At 34.0% G+C, this 19395-nt stretch overlaps 1 protein-coding gene across 3 annotated transcripts in view; it reads right to left on the reverse strand.

Annotated features, from left to right (window-relative positions):
* MALRD1 (MAM and LDL receptor class A domain containing 1) overlaps positions 1 to 19116 on the reverse strand; it is a 208024-nt gene extending 188908 nt beyond the window's left edge. For all 3 annotated transcript variants that reach the window (XM_052693982.1, XM_052693983.1, XM_052693984.1), the window contains exons 1-7: positions 18795 to 19116; positions 16207 to 16344; positions 12604 to 12698; positions 12365 to 12523; positions 9797 to 9890; positions 5629 to 5772; positions 1958 to 2115 (exon numbers count right to left, since the gene is read on the reverse strand). In XM_052693982.1, coding sequence (XP_052549942.1) covers positions 1958 to 2115; positions 5629 to 5772; positions 9797 to 9890; positions 12365 to 12523; positions 12604 to 12698; positions 16207 to 16344; positions 18795 to 18957 — 951 coding nt within the window. In that variant the 5' untranslated portion in view covers positions 18958 to 19116. The remainder of the gene's footprint in view (positions 1 to 1957; positions 2116 to 5628; positions 5773 to 9796; positions 9891 to 12364; positions 12524 to 12603; positions 12699 to 16206; positions 16345 to 18794) is intronic.
* Between the last annotated feature and the right edge of the window lie 279 nt (positions 19117 to 19395).

Consider the following 19395-nt stretch of genomic DNA (forward strand, 5'->3'; position numbering starts at 1 on the left):
TAGCTGACAGTTGACCACTTCTAGGGCACTGGAACAAATTGCTAACAATAGTAGCCAGAGAATCAAAAATGAGAGACCTACATTAGTTGTTTCTGTTGATGGTAAAGTCACATTCAGCCAGTATAATCTGTTTTTTCTTGACATTATAAACAACATTGAAAAAAAATGGAAATGTCTTGACTTTATTAAGGCTTTTAAAAACCTCACAGGATATTCTTCAAGCAAATTGAGATTTGGTACAAATAACAAACAAACAAAAGCCCATTAATTTTCTCTACACTCCATATCAAAGAACAATTCAAATTCCCTGTCATCCATCTAATGTCGTAATGTCCATTTTAGAAAATATTCTTACTCATCTCTGATCTCTCTTTTAAAAGGGGTGAGGAAGTCTAGGAATACACTGGTAGCATCTGCAGTGCAGAACTGAACTGAGAGGTGTACATTAAATACAATCTAGTTGCTGTGTGAGGCTTATCTGTACAGAGCCATAGTATGAGTTAATCCAAGGCTGGAGGTTTTAACCACTAAATATAGCAAAAGTGAGAAAACTGCACGCTACTAGATCATACAACTGAGAGGTTATTTTGAATGACAAGCTCCAAGATAGATTCTATTTTCCGTAATCAGAATCAACACTGGATTCTCACTTCTGCTCAATATTTGTCTCCTTTTGAAAATGCATTGTTTTTTCATAAACAATTAAGCAGCAAAATATACAAAAGTTACTCTTTCCATTCATTTAAGTCTTCCAGATGAGTCTGTATTCAAATACAAGTTCTCTCATGGTGTGGTTTTGTTGGTTTTTGTTTTTGGTTTTTGGTTTTTTGTTTGTTTGTTTGTTTTAGTTTTTGTGTTTACATATTTTTTTGTTTGTTTGTTTTTCCCCAGGAAAGGAAACTTAAATAGAATCCATTGTTTTTGCCTATGCAAACCATAGACATCACTATTCTCAGTGTCTTTCAACGTTGCAAATATCAGTGTATTCTGACCAGAATACATTATAATTCCCTGGTATGGTAGTAGGTTACAGAAGAAAAAAAAAAAAAAAAAAAAAAAAAAAAAAAAAAAAAAAAAAATTCTCCTTATAGATGGAAGAAAAAAAAAAAAAAAAGAAAAGAAAAAGAAAAAGAAAGAAAAAAGAGCCAAAGAGCCTGCAGTCTTTTATAAATGCTTGAAGATATAATGGAAGAGAAATAAAGAAATAAGATGTTTGTTATATGTTCCTATATTTAGACCCCTTGATAAGTGTTATACTTCAGGTCTTTGCATTCTAGCTTTGCGAACTAAGCATTAATTAGATCAGTTTTTCTAAATGCTTGTGCTGTGGGACAAAAATAACTTAAATCCAACATCAAGATATGAGACACATCAGCAAGATCGCCTGACCATTCGCAGAAAGATTCCACAGGGCAAGGGAGCTAAGAAAGAAATAACTGTTACTATCCAGTTGTCATTTGTGTTTCAGCTTGACATGGTTACTGTATCTACTAGTGGTAGAAGAAAATTACTGCACTGAAACAGTTCACAAAATGAATCAGGTGGCTAAGCAAGAGCTTTCCAGGCATACTAAGTCAGTAACTTCATCCTGTGACTTCACTGAGAACAAGCATAGCTTCAGAACTCCTGATGCTGTTTTTCTCATTTCCAGTGCAGAGGGGACACTAGAAATTCTGCTACTATAGATTTTCCCCTAAAATTCCCAAATCATTTCAGTCAGTAATAGTTAGGGCTTCCCCTTGAAGTCTTATTGCAGAACATTCACCACCACACTAATTTATAGGAGACAGGCAAATATCCAGTTTTTACAACTGCATTCAACAGTGGAACAATGCAAAGTGACTGTTCACACAAACTGAGAGGTAAGCATGTGGTATTGTTTGTTTCCTTGCAGTTTGGCTGGAAAGAGTTGGGCTGCTGGATCTGGAATGTTTGAAAAGTAATTCATGCTTCTTACCTGATTGGTATACAGCACTGCCTTGAGAACGCTGTTATCTGCCATGGAGTACTGAAATTGAAAATGGCAGCTCTTGCTGGAGCAATGACACATGGAGCTGTTTAGATAAGCACTTCTGTATAATGCACTGTCATTAGCTTCTAGACACACTAAATGGCCTAAAAAATTAAAAAAAAAAAAAAAAAAAAAAAAAAAAAAAAAAAAAAAGAGCTCTTTCACAAAACAAATATTGTATGTCTCAGCCTTTGAAAATAAGAATTGCTTTGCTACAGTTAAACCATGGCCCCATTCCTCTTACAGTGGAATCTGACTGTCATGCTGATTATGTGACTTGGATGTTACCTAAGCATTTCCTATTAACAAGATAGATATCTATCTGCATTTTCCCCAGAAACCAGGAACGACAACAGTTGACAGTATCTTGAACTTGTCACTTGCTGCATTGAAAGCTGTAAGCAGCTACACTTTGATACCTACACTCAAATGTATTTGGAAACTTGGTTTTCTTCCTTTCTATTACATTTTCCAGAAAGCATCTTTTATAGTAATACTTCTGTGGAATTATCAAAATAAGGGGAAAAGCATTCTTCTTCCTTACTGCTACAGGAGGCAATAGCATCTCCACCATACGTAATTAAGGTCTTTAGTTCTAAGCCAGAATTTCTGCAACAAAGTATTGAGAGCATATTGTCTTTCCACGTGAAGCGGAAAAGCAATTTGTGCTCTTCTTGACCTATTGCCCTTTATAAAAGCATTCCTACAGAGATTTAAAAGAGTACCCCATCCCTTCAATGTCTTTTATCTGTCAGAAATAAAAAGGCTAAATGCTTTATCAAACATAGCAAATCTATTTCCTCCTCTCTCATGAGTCACTGACTATTTTGCTATCTTCTGAAGCAGGTGTTATAATAAACTCTGATTAAAGGTCTTGAATTTGAAATTTCTATATTCACGTGCCTGAATGCAAGTTATTTCAGATGCAGATGTTACCGAAGTTATTTCAAGGTGAAGGGAGAAACTCTCATTTCGCAAGGAAAAACTCTGATTTTTATAAGGGACCACATTCTTTCCATTTGTTGTCCGCTTGCACTTCATGATATGCAACCTTTCATACCAAAATACATGCTTGCAATTTCTTTGGATAATTCCTTACTATTTCCTTACTTTTTCATAATTCACAGCCACAGCAGTTAGACATGATAGAAAGAAAATATTACAGATGTAACCCATTCTATTTGAAAGAGATCAATAAATGCAAAGAGCTTCTAGCTGTTTGGCTAGATTTTCTTGACTTTTAATCTATGCTATTAATTTCTAGAGTAACAACTGAGCCTTCAGATAAAACCAAGTCAAAGAATGTCAGCTCTTTCTTTCTAGCAAGTTCTCTTCCATAGCAGGACAGCTCTCCCTGAACAACTCCCTTGTAAATTTCCCACTGAACTCTTCCCGGGAAGAAGATTCAAATCTGATCTGCCACTGTTTCTACTATTTGGAGATAAATTTTGAAGAACTCCCAAGTCAGGAGCAAGAATCTTAAAAAGAGTAACAGAAGAAGAAAAGAAGCTAATGCAACAAAATAGATCACTTTTTCATGTTTAAAATATTTACCTATGAAATACCAATTTTAAAAGACATGAAGCTGTCTTTTATTATTTTTCTTCAATCTCATAATTACTGCTCTTGTTACACAAAGAATTGGTTCCATTAGTTTCTTATTAAATCAATAAATGTTATCCCAGATGCAGGAAACTAGATTAATCCAATATAAGAATAAATTATGGAAGTGATATAGTATGCAGGAAACAACGCTAAAGAAAGAAGTATTTTATGAACATATTAAAGGAGAATATAAAACCTCTGTAAGAACTTTTGACCCTAGAGAAATTAATAGAAAAATTATAGAGAAGTACAATACAACGCTACAGAAAAGAAGCAATAAAAGTACAAAGAAAGAAGTCAGCCAAGGACGAAACATTTTATTAAATTTAAGAATGCCAAGAAAGGAAGATTATTCAAAACCTATAAACAATCCTTTCTCTATAAATATAATTGCCTAGATCACAGCTTCATAATTCATTTTCTTACCTCTCTTCTGTTTATAGTAGTAAAAGCCTTGATCAAAATCATAAACTAAAGCTTAGTCAAGCTCTATTTGCATTGCAAGTTTGAGCCATCAAGCATATTTTTGCTGTTTGCATACCATTTCTCTAGCTTTCTGAATTTTATTTAATATCTAGCCTTTCAATTTACTCATCTAAAAATCTGCATGAGTTGAAATGATTACTATATTGAACGAGAAGCTGTCATAGTTCAGATTTTTCAATACCTTCCAATGTTAAGTTAACTGCTGTGTGTTGTTTTGACACTTATTTGTTCTCACATTTTTTTTCCTTTATGATAGATATCAAAGGACAGAGAGCTTCTCCAGCCTGTTCTTTGTGTTATGTGTGAGCCTTCTCAGTACAATATTTATACAATAATGCTCAAGCACCTATACAATAGACATTTCAGAATGTGTTCTGCTTCTACAGAGGTTTCTTATACTTTACTCCTGCAAAAACTACTTATATAATTTCAGTGTCATTTCTGTTAACAAAATATTGCCATAAAAGAGACACCCATACCAATTATTAGCTCATACCAATACCAATTACTTATTGTTGTTAGATGTCCATGTGAAAATTTAAAAGGTACTCTGATTTTTTTCTTTTCAAAATAAAATGTTTTACTAATCTGTATGCTCTCTGTTGTACATAAATGTTATCTTTCAGAAATTTATTTTAATAGAGCTTATACACTTTTTGATTAACTTTTTATTGACACAAATGCTGAAAATTTCTTTAAAAACGTGTCTCAAGTCAGTACAGTACCTAATCATTCATTCTTCTGCTTTCAGTGAGATGGAGCACACTTCTGTGGGCACAGAGATCAAACAAAGCCATGTGCTATCAGTTCCTCAAAACTGCATCACAAATTACACCATTACAAACAATTGTTACTTAGCCCTTCTGAAGACAATCTCTATTGAAAAACCAAACACTTGGTTGGCATGGCAATTCCATTTCATGTTACAACACACATCTGTATCCATTAACCTTTCAAAAGACTTCTTACATAAATCTGTAGATAAGCACTGCAAAAACAAGTTTTGAAAACAAGCTTCCTTATTTCTGAAAATTGTATTATTTCTGTTGTCTATAAAATTGTAAACGTTTTTAAATTAATCTTTTCTCTATTATTCACTTGTAAAGGTTTAAAATTGAGCGTGTGATCAGGAAGTTAGAGTCATACTACACAAGTAAGACAGCCAGGAATCAAAACAAAACAACAAACAATAGAAAAATACACAAAACAGAGGAACAATGCCAGAACTTCAGTGGATTTAAATTAACTGAAGACCTGTTGTACAGATCTCATACTAAGAATTAAGTATAGAATAAACTGATTATTAGTTTATATTGGAATTCTTTCATTAAAATCTTCTACATCTTACTAGCACACATGTTCACAGCATCCTAACTGAATAGTTAAAGCAAAATCTAAATTAAGTATAAATTCATATAATTACTGTCATTGTCATGCTCTATTTCCACACTGGGTCACCACTTTTTCCCCAAAAGCACCAAATTATCCATGACAGCTAGGAACTACATATTAACTTTAGTTCTCACCTTTAGTGTCATTGCTGTGAACTTTCACAGAGGAACAGGAAGGAATCTGGTGCCCAGATTGCAGCTGTGCCCACAAAGCAGGCACAACTGGCTGATTGGAATTCCACTCGCACATGCCAAGCTCAAAGTTGGAAGTCTGTAGTGCTAAGAGACAAAGGAAAGCAATCACTTAACTTATTAGTTATCAGACTATTTCTCATTGAATATATTTGCTTGTTAAACTGGCAATTTTTCTGCCTCTGGTTTCCTCAAGTGTTCAGGCTATTGATGAGAGCTATTTAATATTTCAAGCTGCTGTCTTGAGTAATACTATTTAAAAAAAAACATTCCTTAAAGATAAATGATTTTGTCAGAGCAGTGGGCTGGTATTTGTGTTAGCTGATCACTGCAACCTTGGTAAATTCATTCCCACAAAAAGCATTGCCAGGAAAAATCAAAATTGACATGTCATGAAGAAAAATATTTATATTCTTTCCTACATGATGCCACCATAAAATCACTTCAAATTTCAGTTTAACAATATTTCCATATTCCTTGCAACAAAAGACTTCATTTTAAAACCAAAAGATTCTGAACACAACACCACATTAAGAATTTTTAAATTCTTGAAGCTTGAGATGTCACATGGTAGATGTAAAATGTTGTGTAATTAACTATGGCTAGAGGAAGAAAGTAAAGATTTTAGGCATGATTTTAAATACAAAAAATGTCTACTTTTCAACATTTCAGTGTAAAAGCAATCTTCTATTTAAGATGAACTTTTAAATTGATGTCAAAATATCTCAGAGAGAACACAAAGATTCCTAATGATTTGGAGAAAGAAATTTATGTTGGTATACATACACATTACTATCTATTGCATTTCAAAGTCATTGTGATATTCACAATATTGATGTCTCAGTAATACATCCTGTCCAACTGATGCCATAAACCTGTCATTTCCTCCATTTATTCCAATGTTGCATAAGAACGTTCCCTTTTCTTCAGCTAAGTGCATCAACTTTGATGAGCTTGCTGACAACTTATTTCCCATGGAAAATGCAAAATCCTAGATTGATTCATAAAAAATTGATTTTGGCAAATTCCAACACTTGAAGAGAGTTGCAATAAACTCAAAGAGAGAGTGGAGTTCATTGTTAAACACTAATTATTGGAAATACTTCAATTAATTCTGCATTTTTAATTCATTTATAAATATTTGAGGAATTTTCCTTTGCAAATAATCTGTCTCGAAACAAAACACCCATTTTCTAACATCTAATAACAGTAATATAAACATTTTGGTTTGGTTGTTTTGGTTTTTGTTTTTGTTTTGTTTTGTTTTTTTTTACTTGCATCCCCACAATAATTCATTCTAATGACCTCATGCCAAGTAGTGCATTTTGTATATTAAAGTTTGTATCCTTGCATGAACAGAATTAACTAACGATTTATGTTTAGCTGGGATGATGCCAGTTGTAAAATTTCATGCTGGATTTTTTTTTTTTTTTAATCAAGTTTAGAAGTGGTATGTACAAAATACTGCAGTTTAAAAACTGAGTTACTGAGTTAAAAAGGAAAAAGAAAAAAAAAAATCACACTAATATTGTAGACAATCTAGATAGCTTTTGCATTGCAAGCAGCATCAGAAGGACAACACAAATACCTCATTCTCCCTCAGTGTTTCATGCCTTCAGTATCTTTGTTCTCATGCCTACGGCAAAATCAGTCCTAATAAAGGAGTTCTTTGTATATGCTTTGTCAGTATTCAAGAGGGATGTCTTAAGGGCAATTGTAGATACATGGATAAGAATATAAAGCCTTTGAATGATATGTCTACTAAAGTTATAATTATAGGAGATCGTCTTACATCTGTTCTAGAATGTAATTTTACTATTTTCTGTTTGATAGCTAAAATAGTTATTTTGTATGATAATTGAAGCAATTTGACAACTGTTTGGAAGAAAATAAAACTAGGATATTTTAAATTGCTATGCTCAAAATTGTTTGTATGTACAAAAATCTTTTTCAAAAGTGAACATGAGAATGCGAGAGTGCATTTTGGGGATAGAGGGATAGAAAAAGACTTCAAATCTTCATGAAATTACATTTGTTTTTATCCATTAAAGTTTGGATCAGGAAACTCCTAAAAACACAAATGCATAAGCTACTTTATTCATGACCCTAACAACACTCTCATACTAATGAATACATCTGCACAATTCAGTTCACATGTTTACACTGGCATTGAAAATTTGAAAGATTTCATGGATTTTTTCTACAAATTTAAAAGAAGACCAATTGCATAAAAGCTTAACAAGATATTCCTTAAGAAGTACAGAAAAAGTTACTTATAATTCAAGCTACCATTAACCTGACCTTTTACTTTAATCACTAGAAGATGTTCAACAGTAAAATTACTCTTGCAGGGAGAAGACTAAAATTTTTGACCTGTTCATTAGCTGCTGTGAGCAACTGCTACTTAGATTTCTCCTAATGAAGTTCATTTCTAATGTTGACAAAGGATAAGAATGGGCTTTTACTGGACTATGTCTGAGTGCTGTAGCTCAATATGTGTACCTCACTACATATTTCAATTGTTGTCATCTTAGCTAATTTTAGCACATAGATTTAACAGTACTGTTGATTACGTTTGTTTCTATTTTTAATGTTTTTCTCTCTTTGAAACAGTATTTCATCTCTGTGACTGATACGCTTTTTGTTTATGTTTGCTTTAGAAGCACTCTGTTTATGGAAAAAAAAAAAAACAAAAAAAAGGAATCAGTATATTTGTATGGAAAGACTTATATCCACCCACTCAAGTAATCGTGTACATTGTTAGATTCTGGCAATGTTTTTTTTGTTTGTTTGGGCTTTTTTTTTTTTTAAATATATATTTGAGCCTGTCCTTTTATCTCCAGAAATCCTCCAAGCAACAGAACAAAGCCAGGAGAATCCTACATGTTTCATCTTCCCTTTTTTCATTGGCAGTTTCAAACTCAACTTCATCTGAGTTCACAGACAAGGATACACATAGTTTTAAATTAGCATCCTTTAAGTAGCTCATTTAAGTAGCACTGCTAGGAAACCTCTACAAAACAGAAAAGCAAGATCAGCAACAACACAAAAACATTTATATGAATTTAGCTTCTGCAGCTGTTCACTTTAAAAAAAAGTCAAAACATGGAAAGCCTTATATAACTGAGTCTAGTAAGCTCAAACTTTATTTTTCTACAATAGAGATCTCCTTTGCATGCCTGAATCTTTAAGATTTGTGTCTTGTTCTTACTACAATCTGCTTATGATTGCTCAGCACTTCTAAAATGTTAACCACATCCTTCTATTTTCCCAATGGGACCTCTGGAGAACTTTGTTTTATACTATAGTACAAAAATATTAAAAAACTTGTTTCTGATATGCATCCAACATGGCATCCATACCTCACATCAAATTTAAAGACCAGACCCTCACGATCTGTGCCATGTCTCAGAGTCCGGAAGCAAAAGGGATGCTTTGAACCAGAACTGTACTGAGCTGATGCTGTAACCTGAGTACAACACTGCAATCCTCTTCTGTAATATAGAGCAGCAAGTAATATAATTTTTGCTAGGATGAGTTGTATCTTTTTCCCATGAAACTGTGTTGGGTTAAAAAGCGAAATACAATGTTTTGCAGCAGAATCTCAATACACATAGATGGTTCAGCTGCAGACACACATAGATAATTCAGCTGCAGAGCTGACAGCCTGACTCTGCAGCTCTTGGATGTAGCAGAGCAGAACAAAATAATCCCCCCTACAGCTGAGGAGCAGGACCTTTCACATTTTTAAAAATAAACACAAGAGCTTTGGGAATTTCCCTAAACTCAGATCCGAGGCTTTCCCTGAGTTTATGAAAATATCAGTTCTTTGGTTTGATTTTGGGCAGAAAGAATCTTTGGCCAATGAAACCTTAGTGTTCTCCTATGCAGGTATAGCGTAACATACTAGATTTCTTGAGGTATTTATTGTCATTCTTTGTAACTACATTTAGATGTAATTTGACAGATGATGGTTTAGAGGAATGAAAAAACATGTAAAAACATGGAGTTAAGAACGTCTTTAAGTACCATATGGCTCTCTGTGTTTCTCTTCTAATCAAAGCAAAAAGCAAAGACAATGAACAATTTCCTGAAAAATAAGTATTCTTACCAGATGCTAGAGAACATCCTTCACTGAAAGAAACATCATCAATAGCAACTGTTACATTTTGTCTCTGGTTCTCCACCATCCCATGGAAGATAACCTGCAGAGTTTAACATGAAATCAATAAGAAATGACATTCACCAGTGCAACAAATGAAGGAGCAAAATCAAACTAATTTTACTAGAAAAGATCTGGGAACCACAGCAAAATATATTAAAATCTAAGCAGGGAGCATAACATTTAGGAAACAGATAAACATACATTTTACCAAACCATTCTTCCCTCAGAGAGTAGAAATATTTATGTTTTCTGGCTGTTTTTAAAATTTACCAGTGACCTGGAACAAAGTCAGGGCAACAAACAAGTTTTCAGTTTAGAAGCCTCCCATCAACAAGTTTTCAGCCAAAACAAATCTTGAAGAGTATTCAGAATGAAAAGCAAAACTCAACATTTATTCTGTTCTAACATTACAATAGTTATGCTTTTCCTAAAAACATCCTCTATATTTAGATAAAGCTACAAACATTATACATGTCTGTCTTATAGGCAGATGTTAACTTACTGCAGTGAAGTAGGAGGGAACTGATCAACCACACTTCTTGGAAAGCAGCAAAGATTCATAGTACTAAATTTTAGGGGTAAGGAAATAACTGCAAAAACAGAAGTGAAACCCTAAGTCCTGAACCTCTTCCCTTAATGAAATTTGTGAAAAAGAAATTTGGTTTGAATGGAAGGGAGAAAAGAAGTAGTTCAGGAGAGGTAACCAGAATATAGTTTGCCACAAAGGAGCCAAACCAGACCAGCTGAGATTGTAGTGTGTTGGGCAATTCAAGTGGTAATATTCTTCATGTTTCAGGATTTCAAAACTTTAGAAAGCCAAATCCCTAAACTGTAGTCTATAATATATGCTTTTAAAGGAGTGTATTTACTTATTTAAGTAGAAGGAGAAGAAAAAAGTATTAGTTAACATCACTGATTGGCAAAGAAAATAAGCAGCTGAGGCTGATTTTAATTAATATCTCACCAGTTATTCTCGAAAAATTGATGCAAAATACTAAAGCAATATTTCAAAAAAAATTACTACTCTGGGAAAAAAAATATATTCATTTCCTATTCAATTTTTTCCACAGAAAATTTAATCGTTAAAAAGAAACACTATAACTAAGAAATCTGAAATTATAATCAAAATACTCAAATACAACAATGAAATTCCTATTCATTATAAGGTTAAAGATTTTGATTATTTTGTCAGATAGGAACAAGACAATTATATTTCTAATACTTTCATTGCAATGGGAATTTTTCACGTTGATGCAAAGAACAAGTATGATTACTAGTCATTTGATAACAGCTTTTACTTATTTGTGCATAGCTTGAAACATTTTCTTGAAGACTGACACAGCCCCGTAGGGCTAAAGATCTCATAGAAGGGAAAGTTCAGAAGCACAAGTAAACTGTACGACCAGCGTCCTGCAAACTAACTGGAGAGAAACGTTACAACCAAAGGAAGTCTCAGCCTTGTTCTACAGGTTTGGTGATATATCCAGCTACATTCCTGTAGTCAATTGAAACAATTTCTGCACAAAGTTTGACATCTGTCTCTTTAAAGCTGGATGTGCCAGCTCTCCTTACAGAAGCCAAAACATAACAAAGTTCACAATCTGCAATCTAGTTAGGATTTGATCCAGAAATTTAGAGGCAGGAAGATGGCATAATTTATTGAACATTCCCAAAGCCAGATAATTTTCTAAACCATGTAAAGAGTGAAAAAGTAAATATAGAAAGAATACCTTCCAGTACAATCTTGCATTGCTAAACAATTGCTCACATCAGATGAAGCTAAATTTTTAACAGATAACAACACTAATACTAGAGTTGGGTGCATGTATTTTATAACATACGTCCTCAGCCAGAGTTGTGCAGACAAATATTGTTTCAAAACTCCTGATCTTGGAATTTTACCTCTGCAAGTCAAGTAATTCTGTTACACTTACATTTCAAGGAAACAAGGTTGCTCCCTTACACCTTCAGGTTTGTACACTAAGCAACTGCTCACAGCTTTAAGCAATAAGATTATACAAATGCATTCAATGATAAAGGCTCAAAGACCATAAAAAACATAACTACAGCAAATGGTTCAGTGTTTGTCACCTGATGCATCTCTAGAGAGCGGAAGCTATCAGTACAGAGCAGAATTTCACAGACTATATATTTATAAATTAAATCTCAATTTAACAATACAGTTAAACTGAGCCTAAAAGCATATTTTACTGAACGTTAAGTTCCCAAGATATCATTTGTATCAGCAGACATATAGTTTACAATGCAATAAGATACTCTTATTTAAGACACATGTGCATTTTAAGTGAAGTATATCATCACTTTTAACACCAGAAAAATGAGAACAAGCAGCATTTATTACTGATAGTCTTGAACTTCCAAATAGCTGATCTTTTTAATATCTTGTAATAATGCTTCCCATTTACAGGAAATTTATACTTGTCTTACTAGAAGAAAGGAATGTAGAAACCTTCTGCCTTAATGTTCAATTTACAGACAACTCACGATACCAACCTCAAAATTTTCAGTGCTGTTGACTGTGATGCTTTTTTCTTTCCACTGGTTTTGCAGCTCTCCTGAATCATCCCAGATGTTCTCAATAGCATCTTCAGAGTGCTTTTGAAGCCCCACCATCAATACTCCACTCTGACTGATCCAATACCGAAACGTAATCTAGCACAAAAAAAGTTATAATTCTTAAGAGTGAAGTGCTATGACAAAAAGCCAAAATAAAGGACTATGCATCAAAATACCTGGCAAGCGTGTTCTTCATCAGTTGGAAGCAAAACTTTGGACCTTAACATTGCAGAAGACAATCTCATCTCGGAGGATAACGAAAGGAAATAAGCTATTAAAATAAATATAAAAACAAATTTGGAGAAATATAACAGTAAAACAAGAAAAGATGCATTCAAGTATGAATTAGTAACTAAATTGCAAAATAGAACTTCTTCCATGGAAAAGATTCATGGCATACTCATAGCCATTTTATGCCAAGCTTTATCTCATTATGACATATTGCATTTCCGTGATCAGGCTAAATTTCAGGTAGGCTTCCAACAGTTTTTCACTTCAGCTTCTTGCTCGAGTTCCCAATAAGGTGCAATATTTTGGAACAAAGCTGGTCTAGTAAAATGATCAAAGAACTTAAACAATTGAATATTTTGCATATTTCATGCCTAAACAAAAAAATTGTGACCTACAACAGCTCAAGTCTTTACGGAGGTAGAGAAAGACATGAGAGGATGTTACATTGTTCCACTTTTCCAGAGGATGCTTCTGGCTGCTTAGGAAACTTCCTCACAGCAGAGAAGAGGTCCTGGTATCCCCATGCTTGGATCCCAAATGAAAGAAGAATCATTCTCAGAATTCACTATAATCCTTGTGTTACAAAATATGTCCAAATTAAATCTTTGCCTTACTTTAAATTATAGCAGCTCAACCAGAGTAAGGAAAATGTGCTTGTAACTATGGCTCTTCCTGGCATGATTGCTTCAAATCTCCAGAATCAGATCTCCATCTGTTTTAGAACATCAGATACCACTAGTCTAAATTTTGCTCTTCCATAACATTAAGTTCTCAGATATATTGAATTTTATAGTTAAAGGATGCAAGGCGCAATGAAGGGAGAGAAAGAGGTAAACCACTGACAAAATGCTACAAGTTCAGCTTCAGATTTTAGAAAACCCATTGCTACGCCATCAGTACTTTTGGAGCCTGTCAGCCACAAGGACACTCCTCCTACCTACAATAATTGGTGGATTGGTGGCTTAGTGGCTTAGTAAGGCCCTCTCACTGACTACAAAGTTTCATCAGGTTTTCCACTTGGGACTTCTTATTTTTCTTCCCTAAATAAATAAATAAATGAATAAATAAATATATATATATATATATATATATATATATATATATATAAACTGGAAATAAATAAATCAGATTCCGCCTACCACAGATTTTGTCACAGATAGAGAAGAAATTCTTTGAACAGCAATTCAAAATATTCAAAGTGCATGGATATACATGGATAAGAGTTTTCAATTCATAAAGTTTTGTTGGTTTTGATTTTTGAAGTGTCTTTCACTATATTTTTCAACTACATTATCAATGAAATAAAAGAACCATGTGAACAGACAAAGATAAAGAGAGCCCACTGAGTACTAGTAAATGGTTAAATCGTTTAACAGGTGATTTTGCTTCTAATTTGTGTGCAATTACTTATTGTGACAGCAGGAACTCCTCCCTCCTGTGCACTGTCGCAGGACTTCAATCGTAAATGTACAATATATTTTCCAATCTTTAAGCAGGAACAAACATAAAACAGATTACAGAGTCTGCTAATTTTTTAGAAGATAAAAGGTAAACTTTTACTGGACATATGCAGGAATTGCTTCCAGGTCTTTGCTGCCTTCTGGTGCAACATATTACCAAGCATGCACAGACTCTAGAAATTTCAGCTTAAGTAATATTTCTGCCTGGTTTATTTTGATACAACCAAGATTTTATTAGATTTTTGTTACATGAGCACATCTTGTATTTGTTTCTTGATTACAAGCTCTGTCATTATGTTGCAAATCACTTGATTTTTAACTCATGCACTTAAAATGAATTTTATTTTACTTTATGAAAAAGTTTTGGTGTTAACCCAGATTTTTCTGTTCACATCACTTTAACCCAACATTTATTTGAAAAGAGTTTAATTTTTAAAATACATTGTTAAAGATGTGCTTGTTTGCTTTATAAGCAAAAAGTTACTAAAAGCATACCACAGAATCACAAAATCATGGGGGTTGTAATGAACCTTTTGGGAACAGATAGTTGAAGCCCCTTGCTAAAGTAGGTCCCCTACAATAGGGTACACGGGATAGCATCCAGGCAGGTCTTGAATATCTCTAGAGACTCCATAACATCTCCAGGCAGCTTTTTCAGTGCTCTGTCATCCTCACAGTAAACCAGCTCTTCCTCATGTTTTTATGGATCTACTTTTGTGCCAGTCTGTGCCTGTTGCCCTTTGTCCTGTTGCTGCACACCACTGAAAAGAGCCTATTCATTTGGTTCCAGTACATTAAATATTAATAAAGTAACAACAACTTTTCCAGGCATTTACCTCTATGTCTACAATTCACATTAATTGTTAAATGGAACTGTTACCTGTTTGGTATCTTAAGCAGTACATAGGATGTAGCACTTGCTTGAGAACAGTACAAATTTCCACACCCCCAGATCATAATAGTTCAAGAGTGAGGACAAGAGCTTCTATAGGCTCGTCAATCTTTTAGTGATAATTTAGTCTTCTGTAAGTTATATTCTTATATACTCTCTAATGTTTTATTGCCTGCCACCCTGTGCATGTTCTGAGGACTCAAAATTACTACTGTGTTTGTGAGAAGTGAGTGGGAGTGGACGGATAAGGAGAAAGAGACAAAAAAAAAAAAAAGCACAGAGAAGATAATTAAGCAGTTTGGATAATAAGCCCACATATTTTCTTTGATAATAGAGTGCTCTATCAAATTGTTAACCTCTTTCTTTGCTTTTTTACAAAGACGACTTCTAACAGCTCGGGAAAGCAGGAATAAATGCATTGAAACTAAAAATTTGGCTCAAGTCAATTTAAATTATGAAGAAATTTAAGTACTCCAAAAGAAAGAAGCCTAGTTTTGGAAAGTAAGGTTAACTTGGCAAAAGAACAAGCATAAGGGATATATATCTCAGGAGACAGGGTCAATTATTTACTCTGTTGAGGGACAATATTTAAACAAAGTGAAAATATAATAAGTTTTAGAGAAGCTGGCTCAGATAGGCTATGAAATCTCTTCCTATTCTCAGCTCTAAAATCACCCTCTCTCAAAATATTTGAAACAGTAAGTTACAAATGACATATACACATGCTTTAGTGTTCAAAAATCAAATATAAATACATCTCAAGGCAAGGGATTCAATTATAATTTCTAAAATTTGTAAGTGTAATGAGTGACATTACAACATGATATCTCTGTAAAAGGTAGGGATCACTCAGGCAGATAAATGTGACTCTCGATGATTGATTACTTATTCCTCCACAAGAGCAGGAAACCTGTTTCTTTCCACCCTCCTCCCTTCAACCACTCCTTCACCTTTCCCGTCCCCCACAGAATTCTAGACTACTCTGATATAAGCACCTAGAAAGCTCTAATGTCCAGATTTTTATCTTAGAAAACAGTGTGTCAGAACCCAATAATTCTATCAAGAAAATAGTATAGTAATAAGTATAATAGTATAGTAGAATAGAAAATAGTATAGTAATAGTAATAAGCAAATAATAGAGAAGTAAATAACTTGTAAAAGCCCATAATTCCTTCAGTGAAGGCAAGGATTCTTACTACTGTCATTCCCATTGTGGTCAGTATATGGTGGTCCCACACCGGAGTTGCCATTTCTTCTAATCCATCCAGGATAGAAACTCGCTTCATAAAGAGGCTTGCAGAGGTCAGTTTCAAAATCACATTTTTCAGAGGAACCTAAATTGAAAGAAATTCAGAAGGAGAGATATGTGGGAGTGCATCCAGATTTCATACACCATGTGGAAAATATTTGTCAGCTTTTTCTCACATGCAGCAAAGAAGGGCAAGGTAAGGCTTTGCCTTTTAAGAGGGATTCTTTAGATACTAGGACTATCCTCATGCTGCCTTGCAAATTAGTGGCTCGCACCAGGTCCTCGACATTTGGTCTGGAAAGAAGGAGTTGGATTTGTTGTAACTTCTAATTTTAATTAAAAGTTTAAGTTCTTCTTCTTGCCATGCAAAGAAAGCCACTATGTTAGCTGGATTTGGGGAATTTAATTTTAAAATAAGGTAAACTTGTGCACACATGTTAACTGGAATATGTAAATGATAAGAGCATTAATCTGATATCTGGGAGAAAGAGCAGTAAATCAAATCCAGATTCGTTAGTTCTGTGTGCCCAGATGCCTTGAACTTTTCTCTGACAATGTGCTTCTCATTTATCAAAATATAATCCTGACATATGCTTGGCACAGAAGTCCAGAATCAGTTCTGGGATACTTGTTCTTATTCCTCTGCAATTAGAACAACAGTTAACACTGTATTGTGTACCTTCAAATTCTGCAACTTCATTGTGCTGCACTAAAACATTCTAAATGCCATTGGCTGGAAACAATGCCTGTTGAATTCCCCAGTGATAGACATATCTCAGGTTAAGCATACCATTTCTATTTCCACAAGAGATGAATATTTTATATTTTCACTACATAAACTTGAAACCTTCACTGTGCTTGATTTTGGTTTCTCTAGAAAAAAAGCACTTCCTCCAGGCCACATCTATTATTATGCTTATAGAATATGCAGCAAGATATGCATAGGCTAATTTTTATGCAGGCTTTTTAACCATGTTTCAGTGAATACCACCACAGATAAACACTTAAAATGCAACTAGGGAAGGTTGCTCCAAAGATGAGTAAAAACAGAATAGCATCCTACGGGCTGTCTGCAAGAAATAAGTGCCAAAACACATTCCATTTAAAACAGGGAGATGAGGAAGTGCTGTGAAACTCTGAGTGACAGGCTGTGGACTCTGTGGCTGCTCAGATAATGGTCTGGTTGTGCTGGGGCAGAAGTTTGCTGTCAAACATGGGGAGAGATCAAGGTGTCAATTTGTATGTTTGCCCATCTGCCGCACACTGTTCTGATCTGGGAATAATGCAAAGTTATTTTTCTACTTAAACTTCTGCACTGCAATCATATCTTCAAGATAGATCCCTACTGTTCTGTCTATACCCTGCACAGATTTCAGGATGTTTCTGCTCTTAAAATTACAAAGATGGAATATTAGGTGATTCATTTTTATAGTTATTTAGGTCTTCAGATGTGGTTTGTGTTTTGTCACAGCGTTGGAAAATAAGTGGAATAAGTCCTACAGTCCGTTTTACTCATTCATTTAAACTTCTAAAATTTTACTGAAAAATATTCACTATAAACAGTCTTAAAATATTTTGCTCTTAGAATATCTGCAAATGAAGTTTTATAAGTAGATGTATAGGAAACAAAACCTTGAAAAATAATTCGTTTCTGCCAGACTTGGATTTTTTTTAATATATTTTTTTTAATGTTTATTTGCAGATAATTCTGAGAAAAAAAGTACACCTTCTAATCTTTTGACCTTTTTTTGGCATATGTCTTTCAGAAAATATTTTCATGTTAGATCTTCTGTGAAAGCAAACATTCCCTTAAAAAACAATCATGAACAATCAAGGATTTTCTTATTGAAAAAAACATTGCTCTCACTGTTTTGTGCATCTTGATGTTTTCTGTCTATTTGAAAATTTCTAAGAAAATCCTGAACATTATTTTGTGCACTTCATGTAATGTGAAACAGATATGCTTCAACCACATTTATGTTTTTGATGAATCACTGAAATGCTTCCGCCACTTCAAGAGCTGAAGTTTAAAAGCATCAATAAAATGTTGGTTGATGAATCAGCTAGTATGCACCTTAACTTGACTGTAGAATGCTTCTGTGAATTGTATCTTTCTTCCTCTCTATAATTAACTGTTGCCATAACTTGATGTGAATATGAAAGTTATGAAGTTGGACGTCATAGCGTGACTTTAAAAGATGAAGTTGCAATGTGATTTATAATGATTAGTGAACTCTGATAATAATATAAAATAGACCAAAAGTAAAATATCCTTTGGATCGTAAACTGATGGGGAAACGCTCACTTTGCTATGTAACATCAGGATAAAGATTTACAAATAAGTCACAGCATATAAGATAAAATTGAATCATCAAAAAATAAATCAAGGAAAAAATTGAGACAGAAGAAAAAGGAAAAGGAGAAAGAATAATTCTCAAATTCTTTCTTATATGAAGAATCCCCCCCAATTCCCACCGCTGCTACATTATGTTATCAAATTGTATCATGCTTACAATTAAGCCCACTGAGAATTACCTTGTCTCTCATCACTGCTGCTTTCACACTGGTTGGTGAAAACACACAACTCTCCAGCTGGAGCAGAGGAGCCATCACCACACTGCCATTTCCTTTCTGTAGGTGAACAAATATCTGCCAGAGTAGCACAGTAAAGCACACAAAAGCATATGGATTTGTTCATGGGCTATGCTACTATCCAAACTCTCACTGTAAAAAGAATTACTTTTTACTGTCTAGTATTTGTTGAGAAGTATCTCTGAAAAAAGTCAGTGTTTGCACACATCTCTCAAAGACTTCTTCAGAATGTCAGAACTTTGCAAACCCACAGCTTAATGAAACATGACTTCCGTGAAGCAGCGACTTTCAACCCGGCATATCTTTGAATAATATTTAACTTAACTCAACATTGTTTTATGACTAAAAAATTTTGGTGCATGCTGTGCAAGTCTACTGTGTATCATTAACTTATTGACAGAATTTATTGCCTGATAGCTTGCAAACATGAGATAAGAAAGTAACATGATCACACAGGAGAATTACTAAGTAACCAGAATTTATAAAGAACTCTTTCCTCATAGGGTTTTGGTAGATGCTCACAAAATTAATTTATAAGGAACTC

This window comes from Tympanuchus pallidicinctus, unplaced genomic scaffold (assembly GCF_026119805.1).
Source record: "Tympanuchus pallidicinctus isolate F22 unplaced genomic scaffold, pur_lepc_1.0 scaffold3, whole genome shotgun sequence".
Lineage (NCBI taxonomy): Eukaryota > Metazoa > Chordata > Aves > Galliformes > Phasianidae > Tympanuchus > Tympanuchus pallidicinctus.